The sequence below is a fragment of the Anomaloglossus baeobatrachus genome, chromosome 3, assembly GCF_048569485.1.
Source record: "Anomaloglossus baeobatrachus isolate aAnoBae1 chromosome 3, aAnoBae1.hap1, whole genome shotgun sequence".
NCBI lineage: Eukaryota > Metazoa > Chordata > Amphibia > Anura > Aromobatidae > Anomaloglossus > Anomaloglossus baeobatrachus.
In genome coordinates this window covers 487329422-487345714 of record NC_134355.1, presented here as the reverse complement: position 1 = coordinate 487345714, position 16293 = coordinate 487329422, and the positions used below count along the sequence as shown (strand labels likewise).

The 16293-nt window shown below is 40.7% G+C and overlaps 1 protein-coding gene across 1 annotated transcript in view; it reads left to right on the top strand.

Moving 5' to 3' along the window:
• Window positions 1–16293, top strand: part of PRKCI (protein kinase C iota) — a 154350-nt gene that overhangs the window by 94587 nt on the left and 43470 nt on the right. The window contains exons 8-12 of the mRNA XM_075340636.1: window positions 3597–3655; window positions 7495–7671; window positions 8566–8663; window positions 9734–9820; window positions 12385–12520. Coding sequence (XP_075196751.1) covers window positions 3597–3655; window positions 7495–7671; window positions 8566–8663; window positions 9734–9820; window positions 12385–12520 — 557 coding nt within the window. The remainder of the gene's footprint in view (window positions 1–3596; window positions 3656–7494; window positions 7672–8565; window positions 8664–9733; window positions 9821–12384; window positions 12521–16293) is intronic.

Below are 16293 nucleotides of genomic sequence, written 5' to 3'. Positions count from 1 at the left end.
TGACATGCTGCATCTCCAAAAACGCAGCCAACAAAAGATGCCCAGTGTGAACAGCAAAATCTCATAGACTTTGCTGGGGGAAGGAAATGCATGCATTTTGGTGCATCTTTGTGAACTCAAAAACGCACCAAAAGATGCGCTGTGTGAACGTAGCCTTAGTTTGCTATAAAGTTTCTCCACATCATAAGATCAGATATTGGCTACGTATTGGACAAGAATCAAGTAATCAGACAAACACAGGGTTCAAGTCCCTAAAATCCTTAAAAATTCTACTATTCTATTCACACCCCCCCCCCTTTTTCCGTTTTTAAAGGGGTTGTATCCAGTTCTTAAATTATTGAAATTGCAAAGTGCTTATAAAATTAAACAACTTTGCAATCTGCTTTTAATTAGAAATTGTACTGTGTCCAACTCGCAGTCCTCAAAGTAGTCGGTTGGCTAGCCAATATGTATGCATATCAGGCACAATCTTCACTTTAGAGCCTGCAAGTGCAGCTGTGACGCTTCAGTCCCAGTGCACTTCTGCCTTTATATATATTTGGTATTGCTACATCCATAAAGGTCCAATCTATCACAATACATACAGTACATGCTGCAAAGCAGAAAAAAAAGTTGAAACTCCACAATTGCCATTTTTCGGTCACTGCACCTCCGACAAAAAAATGCAATAAGTGGTCAATACATCGTATGTACCCCCATATGGTAACAATAATACATCAGCTTTTCATGCAAAAAAAAAACCCTAATCCCTCATAGAGCTCAATTGTCAGAAAAATAAAAGTTCTGAGTCTCCAAAAATGGTGACACAAATCTAAAAAAAAAAAAAATCTATGTATACACATACATATACCCCGGTCATCTTACCACACAATGAATGCTATAAAAACAGTTGATTCTGGCAGGATTGCATTTTTTTTGTTTTTATTTTTTTCCCCCCAATTTCACCACACCTGGAATCGCTCGCCCCTATATTTCTAATACATTGTATGATAAAATGAATGGCGTCACTCAAAAGGATGGAAAAATAAAGTTATGGCTCTTGGAAGCATTGGAGTAAGGAGTTAAAATTCTTTCCATGATAATTAGTGTCATTTTCTGTTGCTTCCATCTCCTTTGCTAAAAGACCGGCCACCTCAGCAATTAAGCAGCAGAAAATGCACAGTATTTACTATCTCTTTCCAATAGAGCTTGTAAGAGCTGCTCTAAAGCAGGCTGAGATTGCTGGAGTGTGCTGTTAGCTCCTGATCCTGGCCAGCTTCAGCACTGCTGTGATGCTGTAAAGCCAAAGCTGCCTCGTATAACAGTATCACGGATCGCACAGTTTGGACCAGAGGCACAATACAATGCCGCTTGTTTACATTGTCAATCAAGTGGTAACATACTCATCATTATACTAGTTTTAAAAAAATAACTTGTTATGGAAAATGTTTTGTTTGATCAAGAGCATCAGCACTTGCACAAATAAATTAAATGCACGCAAAGTACAAAAAATGAAAAGATTACCCAGTAGAGTAGAGCACCAAAACACATAAGGCTATGTGCGCACGTTGCGTACAGTCACTGCAGAAATTTCTGCAGCGATCTAAAGAGCACATGTGCGCTTTAAATCGCTGCAGAAATGTCCGTAGTGAAAAAAAAAAAAAGCAGATTCCATGCGCTCTGCCTGCAGCTCCTCCCATAGACAGAGCAGGAGCTACCGGCAAAGCGCACGGAAGAAGTGACATGTCACTTCTTTTTACGCAGCGCTTCGGCAGCAGCCGAAGCGCTGCGATCTAAAACGCCACGTGCGCACGGCCCCTGCACAATCTTCATAGACTGTGCAGGGGACGCAGGACGCATGCAGTTACGCTGCGCTACAAAGTGCAGCGTAACTGCATGTATTTACGCAACGTGCGCACATAGCCTAAGGTTGGGAACACACATCCGGCTTTTCGCTGGTTTGACGGATGCGACACACGCCAGTACAGTGTATACAGTACACTGGCAGCGCAACAAGCGCCGGTCACATGCTGTCATGTGACCGGAGCATGTGACCCGGAAGTTGCGGTGCTGCCACTGTATTGTATCATACTGTACTGGTGTGCGCCGCATCCGTCAAACCGGCGAAAAGCCGGATATGTGTACCCGGCCTAAAAGAGCAACGTGGAATGTGATTAGCTCTCTAGTGTAGATCTGAAAGAAAAAAAAAATCAGTTAAATGCATAATGTTGTGTTTCTCTATTGGGATAGACCCAGTGCTCTGCATGCAGATAGATAGATTACAGAAACAATGATTGCGCATGAAAAAATTGAGTAGATCCATTAGTATGGAAACAGTACACATACATCAAGAGCAAAGGAAGATGGGAACAGAATATTTACCAGTTTACCCCGACGTGCGTTTCGCTGCAGTAGCTTCTTCAGAAGGGGTGTGTCTAGAGATACATACTAGGAGCTTTTAAAGGACCATTGTCCAATCAAATATATCCCTCTATATCCCTATCAATGAGCGCACCAATATGTTGTGGTCATGTGGGCTATGGTACATCACCACCACTTTCTGGCATAGCGTCAGGTGACCAACAGCCACCCATCACAAAGAGGGAGGTGCAGGCTGCAGGGCACCCAGTGACACGTTGCCATGGGAGCCGCGATGCCTAACCCACGTGACCGCACAGCATGTAGCGCTTTACTAGAGAGACGATGAACCTTATTGCTAGCAAGTAATTGCATAAGAGACCAAAGCAGGCAGGGGAATAGTGTAACAGAATGCTGGATCATTTGTGTACTCGGATGTAAGATGGTGCCTTATAAATAGAGATATAAAGTTAATAACAGGATCTATGATTGGGCCACAACAAATACATAAATATAAGCACAAAAATGTACAATGATATCCTGTGAAAAACCACAATATGTGCAACAAAGGACGGACATTATGGCAGAAAAAGCGCATTGTTAAAAAGTGCAGGTGCATCATATAAAAAAACACACTGTAAATAAAGCGCATGAGTGTAATAAAAAAAATCCATACTGTGATGGAAACCGTGCTAGACGCATACTAAAAAGCGTACAATGTGTACTAAAAAAGTGTGAAATAAATGTGCCTGGAATGAGTCATAGTAAAAAAAAGTGTATAAAAATATGTAATATCGAGGGGGGAAAAAAAGAGGAGGAGTTGAATACATAGTTACATAGTGACTTGACAAAGGACGGGTAAATATATTCAGCTCACATCTGCCACTACTGCAGTGGGATTTATCGTAGCTGATGGTTTGTTTCTCCATTATGTCATAAAATGAGAAAACTGAAAAGAAAATTGAACTCTAGGGTGCTTCAGTCCAAAGTGTAGCAAAATGCATCCATAATACAGGCCTGGGCATTACACGACTAATATGCATAAATTCCATACTGGATGACAGATGTTGGATAACTGGGATGTGCATTGCCAGCTGTGGCAGCCCACATTCCCTCCGTATATTTGCATAGTCCAGATCACCAAAGCCCCCTAGGAGATTAATGTAGTAACTAAGTGGCTTTACATTACCATACAGTGAGCAATCCTAGACTGAAGAGCACTAAGCCAAAAATGACTTTTTATTTTTTTTTCTTTGCAGAATCAACTTACAGGCATAGGAGTCATAATAATATAGACCAGGACGGTGAAGAAAAAGAGGTAAAAGGTTTTTACTGACTTATTGTGTGGCATAGTTGACTTTTTACTATTCCAGTTTTGTATGTCTTTTTTATATTTTTTTTTTTTATAATGATTCGAACCTATCCTTGGTGATATGTGTGGGAGTATGACATCCCTCAAGATGAAAACAAGAGAAATAGGCCATAATAGCACGCTCTTTGTTAGTAATTGTGTGTTCTCTGCCGCACCGCAAGAAGAAAAATACATTGCTTGTCCCGGACAAGTGGCCTGTAATATCTGCTGTCATATAGCTGATACTTTTATTATCCAGTGTACTTTAAATTGGATGTATTTCTTGCAATTGGCAAAAGATCATTCCTTCAGAATAACTTCTTTGGCCTCGTATCTTCTTCACCGATTTCCAATGGGGTTTTTTTCTCAATAAAGGACTTTCTGATCATTCTCTTATTTTATGGGGCTGAAAGCTCTGTATTTGCTGCCTAGAACAAGATGATCCATGAGCAGAGGTCATTGTCTCTGCATTGATTTCCTACATTGGCTGAAACCTCTGCAATGCTCTAAAAGCAGAAGGTGGAAATATCTTAGATTTGCAAATCTTTTTTTTGAGAGGTTTCTAATAGCATCCTATCATATTTTATACTTATTAATATTTTATAATATTAATAAGTATAATATATATAATTATAATGAGCAATATTCTTCATTGGTAGTTAATGACAAATCCTTTACTTTGCGCTGCATTTCCTACATTTTTTCCCATGCTGCTTTGGATTGATTTGAAGCATAAGGACTTGTGGTTTTCTTTTGTATTAATTTTTGTTTTTTTGAGTTCTAAATAACTGAAAACCTAAGATGGTTTTCTTACCAAAAAATAAAAACAGTGGAACATTTTATAAGCTAAATTTGCCAGGTATCTGGCATAATTTGTACTAAAAATCGATATTTTTTTTTTATTCACAACATATTTATGCTGCAATTCAGATACTTTTTACAACTAGGGGACATGGATTAGCTAAAAATGGTTATCAATAATGCAGCATGCCTTAAAGGGAATCTGTCAGTTGGATCAACCCTCCTATGTCATGAATATGGGCATATGCAAAACTGTGGGGAAACGGCGCAATAGGGTCTTACCCAATAAAAGAAAATGTGAAAGTGAGCAGGCTGCTCATCTGGTGTAGTTGTGTGACACATAACCAGTGTAGAAGCAATGACAGCTGCCGCAAGATCAGAAAAAATAAAAGTTTATACTCCCCTTTCCTCACTCCATGCAGCATGGATCATCTTCCTATCTGTCTCAGCTGCAGTGCCGCTGAGTGGAGCTGTCACCGTGTGTGGAGCCGTCCCCCTGCAGCATCACGATGTCTTCCTGTCTGTCCCGGTCAGCTGATCTGTGTGGACGCTAGCGGCGCGCACAGCGATGACGTCATTGCTGTGCAAACCGCTTTCTACACAGATCAGCTGACTGGGACAGACCGGAAGACATCGTGATGCTGCAGGAGGACGGCTCCACACACTGTGATGGGTGAGTACACTGATTCACTGCACCCCGCGCTGATAATGATGCATGGGGGCAGTGAATACAGCCGCACATGATCACTCCAGGCTGTAGTTGCCAGGGGTGATCATGCGGGCAGGCTGTTTAATATGCGTGCATTCCCCGCCCATCATCCTGCCCACCTGTTAGCACTGGCTTCAGCGCTGAGAGATGATGGGCGGGATGATGGGCGTGTATTTTAAATGAGCGGGCCCACGTGGTCACGGCAGGCTGCTACAGCCTGCTTGTGCCCCCGATGACCCGCAGCACCCTCATTCCCCGCAGCCACATTCAGACCAACATTTGGGGGAAAAAAAGTGCATCTTATGGTCCGAAAAATACGGTATATGAGCTTGTAGGTCATAGTAAATTTTATAAAATGATACATTGAGATCTCCCACCTGATGTTTTATTCCAGAAAAATACACTTTTTTATGTAAATGAGCTAGTAAGATCTATGGGCCGTACACTGATCTCCCTGAGAGTCATGCTCCAGAGCTTATTCATTACCAGTGTGATACAAGTAATGACTGACAGTCTGCTCTCATGATCTACATGTCTCTCATTGGTAACACCCCTTTTGTTTTAAAATAATCTCTGGAGGCAAATTCCCAGGGAGATCTATGTCAGGCACAAAGATCTTAACAGCTCATTTACATATCAAGAAAAATGTAGCTATCTCTGTATCACAATATCAAGGTGTCATTTTATTCAACTTTCTTTACATGCCCATATAAACTGCTTAGAAAGGTTGATCCTACTTACTAATGTGCCCCAAAATTGTGCCCACATTTCTTTCACAAAGTCAGCCATTGATGAAAATTAAAGGGAATATTCAAACATGTACCAATCTAATAAATCTGGTGCATTTTAAGACTGTCTAACCTAAGTTTGCACTGTCTAAGGATTTAGTTTTTAGAAACCTGTTTTATTGAGTAAAGATAACATAATTGCAAACCAGTGTAAGTACCGTATATATTATTATTTTTTGTGTTTTTTATTTCTTGTGTAACTAGTTCTGTAATGGATAAAGATTTTTTTGTAAATTGCCATCTCCAAATGTACATAGTTCTATGCAGTCTTAGAGATATATATATATATATAATATATATATATATATCTCTATCTATCTCTCTCTGGGATGCAGATTGTATGAACAATTTTCAATTCAAATTAAATGTGTAGGTAAATTATTGCATATTATTGTAAACAACTGTGGAGGACAAAAACTTGGAAACCTTCACTTGCTTGACGTTCTTTGGATGCCAGCAGCATAACCTTTCACATTTACTTGTGGACTGGGCTCACCTGCCGATGGCCTGACATGACCACACCATCATCTCTTTAATGATAGTAGCAATGTGTTTCTTTCTGGGGCCTTCTTGTAATTACAGCAACAAGGCAAAATCTGAAAAATAGTAAACGTTTTGTTTGCAAGCCATAACGTGCTGAGAGAGAGGATCCCATTTTATCCAGTCTTATGTAATGAGTCATGCTTGGGTTCATCTATAAGGTTTAATCCTCCAGGTACCCAAGCAGGATCTTTGTTACATGGGTTATTCAACGACTATCTATAATAACGACCTAGGAACCTGTCACCACTGCATATTGCAAGCAGAGTGAATGCTAGGCACCTGTCATTGTAAAGCAGATGTACACTACTTACACTGTAGTGATATATAAACACAATAGTTTGATAGGACACCTTCCACCATATATGACCATTCCGATTTGACCGTAGTTGAGCTTAGCTTAATTTCTGGAAGAGCCAAGAAGCTGAGATGTGACCTTCTATATACAGGAGCCTTACAGGACTGACTGCTGTAGCAGTTTCTATACCTGCAGAGCTCATGGCCCTACAGAGATGGCCACTAATGAACTATTTTTAGGGGCCTTGGAGATGTAAGGATTACTGCATGCTGTATTGAAGGAAGGCAATGTCTTAGATCGTCTCTTTCCTGACACTTTTGTAAGACTCCCGTTAGGCTCAGATAAATTTTAGAAATCATAGATGACGCTGTAACCCACTTTTCTATCCTGCATTCACGCTGTGAAGAAAGACTGGTTTTGATCGTAATAAATTGAATGCAGCTGATTGAGCGAGCACACTTTGGTCATATTTCTTCTTTCTGTCCCTACAATAAAGGATTCTATATGCTTAGTTGTATTTTGTCCTCAGGAGTCTTCCATGAAAGCTGCTCTTCCTGAGTTATCCCCTTCTTCCCTAGCAGTTCACACTGCCTGAATAGCTACAAAATGCTGCTCTAACATGAAATGGCAGCTTTAATCAGCTTCTTTTGAACTCCCTTATTTTTAACAGGCAAGGAACAGCAGGGACAGCGATAAGCCCCCCTCCAGCCTTGGATTGCAAGATTTTGACCTTCTTAGAGTTATTGGAAGAGGAAGCTATGCAAAGGTCCTGTTGGTGCGGTTAAAAAAGACAGAGCGCATCTATGCAATGAAGGTGGTGAAAAAAGAACTGGTTAATGATGATGAGGTATGTAATATATACATGATCCTATAGAAACAGTAACGTTAGATTTTAAGTTGCATGTCTTCAAGGGGTTGTCCAGGTTATTGTAAGTAATGCATACGGAGTCAAGCACTCTATATGCAAAATGTCAACTGAACCTGCCAATGTCTGGCACCTATTGACTCCCTGTAAAAGAAAAAGCTGCTGGCCGCACTCCATTCAGCCATCTTGGGTCCTAATTGCATCACTTTTTTTCTCTCCAATTAACACATTTGTTTGGTAAAGTGCCCACCATCTAAATTAAATGGAAGCTGTTATAGATGCCTAACAATGCCTGGGACAGAGTGGCATGATCATATTCACTATTCTATACCTTGATTTTCAGTATACTGCTGTATACTGGCCAGAAAGATTCCAAAATGATCCAATGCTGAAGTAGATGCTACTTTTCGTGAATATGCACTCTCTTGACTGCATCGGCACCATTTATCACAGAACCATAAACTATATTTAAACAAAGGTGAAAACGTCTTGAGAAGTCTTGTCAGTTGCAGACTCAAGGTTACATTTTCTAACCTTTTTTTAAAGACGTGTGATACATGTTCTCATTTGTGGTGCACTCTACAGGTATGGAGGTGATGTAGAGCTGAATGTGTTCACTTTCCTAATAGTGTGATGACACCTTTAAATTACTAGGTTAGTTCAAAGAGCTGCATATGCTACACAACCTCTTCACTACTCTGCCTTTTCAACCTTTTGCAACGGTTACTACCAAAAACGGCAAACATTAATACAAGGAACCAAAATGGATAATATTCTGTTTCCTTTAAAGAATATTGACCATTCACAATGTCTTATTGTTTGCATTTTGTTTTAAGCTTTGTGTAATTTGCAGTTTTGTTTTTATAATTTTTCTAGGATATTGACTGGGTTCAGACAGAAAAGCATGTGTTTGAACAAGCCTCTAACCACCCTTTTCTTGTCGGGCTGCACTCTTGTTTCCAAACAGAAAGCAGGTAATAATAACGCTCTCTTTTGACCCCAGGCTTTTTCTTACCGATAATGTAGTGAATAACTAGAGACCACTGCTTGCCTTTTTCTGCTCTTATGTTGATATATGGCTTACAGCTGTTTTGCACTGTGATCACATTTTCTGAGCACAAGATACAGCGTGGCAGCTTATAAATTGCTCTTCGGCATTTGTTATTTGCTGTCTTGCTGTTGTATAACCTGAGACATGTGGTTTTTAGGCTGAGTTATTACGATCACTAAAATAACTCCAGGCATGATATAATAGTATCCTACACATCCTTGTCATACAGATTCCCGATCCCGGCCCGAAAGCTCATATCCGAGAACAGATTTGATTTCCCTTTTCTTCTCTCCCTCAATTCCATAAAACATAGATGCCGTTTTGAGGTGTGTGAATTGGACATCATAGGCCATATTCAGACATTGAAGCCAATGAGTAGGACATGCAATAAATTCTAAAACACAATAATACACAAGGTTTATTTATTTGATCCACTATATTGGAAAAAATAAAGATTCAGAACACTTAACTGAATAAACGAAGATACTAAAATGATGGAGGAAAAAGGAAAACTGTAATTGTCAGGTCCAATTAATGAAAAGCCTAAGTCTGCGCCATGGCAGCTATATCTCAGCAGAATGCACCCCATCTCTGCATTAGGAACTATTGTACCTTATTTTGGTGGAAAGGCGAGAAATGGCTTAAAGTATCTAATTTTCAAACTTTGGCGAATGAGAGATGTCCCTTGTCCATTCAGATTATATGGGGTCGAGCCCGACATGTATGGGACTAAATGTTAGCAGTACAAAAGCTGCTCAGATACCTCATATTAAAGGGTTATTCACAAAAAAAAAAGGTTCTAACTTGTGCTTAGACACCCAGCAATCAGCAGGTTCTCTCTATCCCATGGATAAAGGATAACTATATATTTGGGGTGAGTAGAGGAGGATAATGACGCAACTCCTTTAAATGAATTTATAGTTGTACATGATACCTTTGTTGGACAGTAACCATTTCCTGTAGTTAAGGTTGTGCTTCTTTTGATTTTATCAGGTTGTTTTTTGTTATTGAATATGTAAATGGAGGAGATCTGATGTTTCACATGCAGCGTCAAAGGAAGCTTCCCGAAGAGCATGCAAGGTTTGCTTTTACTATACAAACTCAAACATAGTCTAAAGGAAAAAGTTATCTATTCGTATAAGGGTGCGTGCCCACGATCAGTATTTGCAGCGGTTTGGATGCAGCATACGTCAGCTCCGTCCAAACCGCTGCGGTGTACAGAACAGTGGATGGGATTTCTATAAATCCCATGCCCAGTATGCTTGTTTTTTCCACAGCAAACACTGACCTGCGGAGAGGTTTTCCAGACCGCAGCATGTCAATTGTTTGCTGCGAAATTGCCTTCGTCCTCCATAGGGAGTGAGAGACCGCAGCGCACTGAACCCTGATCGTGGGTACTGACAGCTGCGTTCTCCTGCTTTCATCTGCGGAGGAGACGCTCCCCCCCCCCCCCCCACCCCAGTCACGACTCACTGCGTTCTGAACGTAGAGAGTCCTGATCGTGGGCACATACTCTTAGAAGTCAAGGTTTGTGCATTGTGGATATAGCAACATCGACGACTGCAGCTGTAGCTATAACATTAAAATTAAATCTGTCACATGACCTTTATTACCCGAGGCTTTGCTCACATCTCTGCCATCGGTATTTCTAGACAATGGCCGGCCAGACCTCAGTGGCTTATAAGTCAGACAGTTGCGATGTCTGACACTTAATCGGGTGAATATAGTTCTACAAACTGCATCGGCGCCACTTATGCGGGTGTGAACATGGCCTTAGATACTACAGCGCAAAAATGAGTACACCCCTCACATTTTTGTAACCATTTTCTTATATCTTTCATGGGACAACACTTTAATACCATATAAAGTAGTCAGTATACAGATTGTAGAGCTGGTAACTTGCTGGGCCCTCTAAATAGCTCAACATACCATGCACACATTAATGTTTAAACCGCTGGCACCAAAAGTGAGTACACTCCTAAGCGAGACTGAATAAATTGAGCACAAATAGCCATTTTCCCAACTGGGTGTCATGTGACTCAGTAGTGTTACAAGGTCTCAGGTGTGAATGAGGTGCAGGTGTGTTATATTTGGTGTTTTCGCTCACACACTCTCTCATACTGGTCATTGGATGTTCAACATGGCATCTTATGGCCAAGATTTCTCTAAGGTTGTGAAAAAAGGATCTGCTGTTCTACATAAAGATGGCCTAGGCTATAAGAAGCTTGCCAACAACCTAACACTGAGCTGCAGCACAGTTACCAAGACCATACAGCGGTTTAACAAAGGGTGCGGGGTCAGCCTGTCAGTGGTCATACCATACGCTGCACACTGCATCAAATTGGTCTACATAGCTGTCAACCCAGAAGGAAACCTCTTGCAAAGATGCACAAGAAAGCCTGCAAACAGTTTGACAGTTTGCTGAAAAAAAGCAGACTAAGGAGAAGAATTAGTGGAACCATATTCTTTGGTCTGATTAGACCAAGATATATTTATTTGGTTCAGATGGTATCAAGCGTGTATAGTGGCAACCAGGTGAGGAGTACAAAGACAAGTCTGTGTTGCCTACAGTCAAGCATGGTGGTGGGAGTGTCAAGGTTTGGGGCTGTGTGAGAGCTGCTGGATGCGGAGCTACAGCTCATTGAGGGAACCATGAATGCTAGCATGTACTTTGACATACTGAAGCAGATCATGATTTCGTCCCTTCATATTTCAACTTAATGACCTCAAACACATCCTCAAGACGACGACTGCTAAAGAAACTGAGGGTATAGGTACTAGATTGGCCAAGCATGTCTCCAGACCTAAACCCTATTGAGCAGCGGAGAAGCGCAAGGTCTTGAATATCCACTAGCTCCATCATGTCATGAGGATGGAAGAGGATTCCAGCAGCTACTGTGAAGCTCTAGTGAACGCCATGCCCACGAGAGTTAAGACAGTGCTTGAAAGTGGCCACAATTCACACTTTGGGCACAATTTGGCCATTTTCACTTAGGAGTGTACTCGCTTTTGTTGTCAGCAGTTTAGACATTAATGGCTGTAAGTTATTTAGAGGACACACCAAATTTACACTGTTATACAAGCTGTACACTGACTACTCTACATTGTATCAATGTGTCATATCTTCAGTGTTGTCCCATGAGAGATAATAAAATAGTTACAAAAATGTGAGGTGTACTAACTTTTGTGATATACCATATGGCTCTGTAGAAGAGAAATAGTGCCTGTGTTTTCTTTCCTGCCTTGCTTAGATGCCTAGCAATACAGAAAATTTGGAATTGGTTGTAATAGTAGATTAATTGTAAAGCTTAGGACTCCCCCTTGGCTGCTGTATGTACATATAACAAATGTTTTTATGAGAGAATATATATTTCACACTTTCCAGTGAGCGCTCGTGAATCATTAAACATATTTGTCCTGTATATAATGTGAGCCCAGTACAGACGTGTAAAATAGTAATGTGCCGTGTAGAAAATAATGCATTTGTGTCATCCAAACTGTATCGTCCAATTCTTCATATATTTCTATTGGATTTTTTTTGATATTTTGCAGTTTATGCCCATCACTTATATGCTTCAGACCAGCCAGTTGTTTTGCTCACGGTTTTTGCTGGTGGTAATAGACTCTTGCTTTCCTCCCTCTAGGTTTTACTCTGCAGAAATCAGTCTGGCATTAAACTACCTCCACGAGCGAGGAATTATTTATAGAGATTTAAAGCTGGACAACGTCTTATTGGATTCTGAAGGGCACATAAAACTTACTGACTATGGCATGTGCAAGGTGAGGAAAATGCTTTATGGTATTTGTCCACTGAAGCGAACGCTTGCTGTTCACAATCACCCCAGGAAAAAAAGCACTCTATCAAATATTGCAGGTAGTGAATGGAAAGTCGGGGTTGGCAATGGTGGGAAAATATCTGGTTTTATTAGAATAGAAATTGATGCATATTGTTTTGATACAGAACAGAAAATAATCTAGGACTTCCACTGAATGAAAGGTGGAAAGTATAGTGTATGTTATGCAAAGCAACAAAGTCAGATCACCTGGTATATTGTAAGGATGCACTTACATTGGGATAGCTTTATCTATGCGATGTCACGCACTCGCAAAGAAATCTGTCACTAGGTTTTTGCTCAATCTGAGGGCAGCATAATGTAGGAACAGAGACCCTGATTCTAGCGATGTGTTGCTTACTGGACTGCTTGGGATAGAGTTCCTGCTTTCTCTTTTGTAGATGTAGCAGTGGTCAAAATGGTGAGCTGTCTATAACCCCATTCACAGCGATTACGCCCTTGTATTTTGTTTTAACAATATTTGGATTGTAACAATTTTTTTTTTTTTTTCATTTCATTTAAACCTGTAAATAAACTTTTTATATTTTTACGTCAATAAACCTAAATAAGTGATTGGGGTTTTTTTTTCTTTTCATTTTTTTGCGCAATGAGCCAACAAAACAAAAAGTACTGGAAAAGGGAAAAAATCTCACCAATATATCCAATGGATCCACAAATGCACGCATGATTGGCTAGCGTCCACGTAGAATTCCAAATAGATGAAAAATCCAGCAGTATGTTCTTCCATAAAAAATGGAACTTTATTCAGAATCCATTAAAAGCCATATTAAAAACATCATGTTCTCAGGCTAACATAGCCCCACTTTCGCGTTTCGGAACACATCCTTACTCATGGGCATACAAACATGAAGTGAACACCTTCTATTTGGCAAATAAATTCCCATTAACATGTAAACATAATCATCACTGAATCATTAAACATGGAAGATACTGCTTATCTGAAGAAGAAAAGTTAGGAATACACATTAAAGGTTACACAATGAGCTAACATTTTTATTGAGAAGATTTTGGCACCTGCGACGTTCTGATCACTTTTTCATTGCATCTTCTTTTTTTAGTGTTTACTTTGAGTTCATGTAATTTAGATTTTGATAGATCAGACAAGTGTCGATACCAGGAATGCTTGACCTTTTTAATATTTTTTTTCCAATTTTTCTTTTATACATGAAATATATTTATATATTATTGTAGGACTTTATTTTGTTTGCACAATTTTTTTTAATTTAATCTTTTTAGGGGATTGAATCTGCTTGTTTTATATAGTTTTGCAGTATAAATGCAAAATGATTGTTCTCCTATGTAACCCAACTATGGGCTTGGCAGCATAGGCGGACGGAGACAGCAGTTAGGGAGGCTTTCAACAGACCACAGTCTGCCCTGATAACTCACCAGCACCCAGTCTTTGTAAGGGGGATTAGAGAGAGTGCGGGTATACATTGGCAATTGTGCCCTTTAAATGCCGTGGTTCGTGATTTGACAGAGGCATTTAAATGGTTAAACAGCAGTGAGTGGTGCAAGTAAGATGCCGTCTGTGCATGGTGTGGGCTATGTCCACGATACTTCTCTATACATGCAGACCTGACAGGATGTACGATGACCTCTTACATTGGGAAGGGGTTTATGTTATATACAGTGTGTCCACCCATATCCTGTCCACCGCCATTAACTTGAGAACGGCGGCAGCTATAGGCATAGAAGTGGTGTCTAGGTATAGTAAAGTAGCCATGCGCTACGCAATGAAACCACCTATAGCGCCAACTGGTGGAAAACATCGGCGTTAGCATTTTTATCTCAAAAGCGGAACGAGATAGAGAAAAAAAGTGAATTATAAAGTTGTAGGGCATCATCAATTCAATATGAATCGTCACCTTGCATGCAGAAATGCTATGATATGACCCCCCCAAAACATTGAATGCTGGTCACACATATGCCACTCATTTAACTTTGGTGCTCAAAGTTGCCACCGTCAGCTGCAATGCACATCTGGACTCTGGACAGCATACTGTATCTTGCTGCACGTTGTGCAAGATGGTAGGCGACACGTTACACAGCCATCTGTGATACGTCGTCGTAGGTCCTGCAATGTTGGTGGAGGGGTCGCATACACCTGCTGTTTGATGTGACCTCACAGAAAGAAGTCCAATGTGGTCAGGTCAGGTGAGCGTGGAGGCCACTCCACGCAGCCACCATACCCAATGACTTGTAGGAAGGTCTCCATGAGGTATCACTTCATGTCTGCAGCCTTGTGAGCTTTACACGTTCTAATCATAGCATTTCTGTATGCAAGGTGTCGATTTGTATTGAATTGATGATGCCCTACAACTTTGTAATTCACTTTTTTCTCTCTCATTCCGTTTTCGAGATAAAAATGCTAACTCCGTTGTTTTCCACCAGGTGGCACTATAGGTGGTTTCATTGCGTAGCGTATGGCTACTTTACTATACCTAGACACCATTTCTATGCCTATAGCTGCCGCTGTTCTCAAGTTAATGGCAGTGGACAGGATATGGGTGGACTATATACTGATCCTCGCTTGAGCCTCTATGTATGATTATTCCCAACCTGCTCAGATCATGGATGCTTTTACAGTTCTCTGGAGCAGGTTAGCGAGCGGGCAGAGGCAGGGAAATGACACGACTCCAGGATCAGGATAGCTCGGGGTTTGTAGTGTGGGTCCATGATCCGCATTCACACTACACCACCAATGCATGTTAAGTGTTACTGTATTTTTGCACCAGTCGCTGCATACTACCAGCCTGTGAGCGCCCTTATTTTATATCTGCTCACATGAGTAAGTTAAAAGTTTATTGATCCAGAAGCCAAACTGATTGCATTTCATCAGCCAAGAATATTTTTCCCTAGTGTAACATAATTGGTTAATGTAACAATGTGTTACTGTCGCTCTTCTTACCGTGAACCTTCTGGATCAATACAGATAAGAGTGAGCTGCATGTGAACATTTCTATATCTACTGACGTATAGTGCCATCCTTTCCAATCTCACAAAATGTGGCACACAATTGCTACGATATTCAACAAAAGGGTGTACGTTGCAGAATGGTTATAAGGGGCCGCAGAAAGTGTAATAATCTAGGAATAGGCCTCACCTCAGCAGTGTAGCCATATATACAGTAAGTAATGAAGACACCAAGACATAAACAAGGGGTGAAGGGACCCAACATAGTTATAATTCTGTTGTTTGGATTTATTAAAGAGAACTCCTCATTCAGTTTAGGGACTGACGTGATTGAATCTCACAATGTTGCTGGTCTTGATTTTCATTTTTTCCACCTATGTCTTCAGTTGTTGTTTGGCCGTGTGCATGTGCCCCCCACCCCCAGCCCTCTTCTCCTGCGCTGCAGCGGTATAATGCTGTATCTCTCGCTGACATCTCCAATGCTGTTCTGTTCTGCTGCTTTATCTGCAGTTTTCGTGCCTCTCACTGCTCGTTTCCCTCTATCACATTGAAGCTCTCCTAGTATATGTAATGTGTGTGGATTTATCTGCACATTGCATTGGTTGTGATGTCTTCATGTGCTGAGGCCTCACTAATCACATCCTCTGTTTTTCACCCATGTAGGAAGAGAGGGGTAGAAGGCCCGATTATTGGGCTGCCATGCTGTGCATTTCTCTGCCGATCATTCTTCTGTAGAGTATGGCTGCTTTCTGTTGTGTGGGCCATCAGTGCAGTGCTGCACAC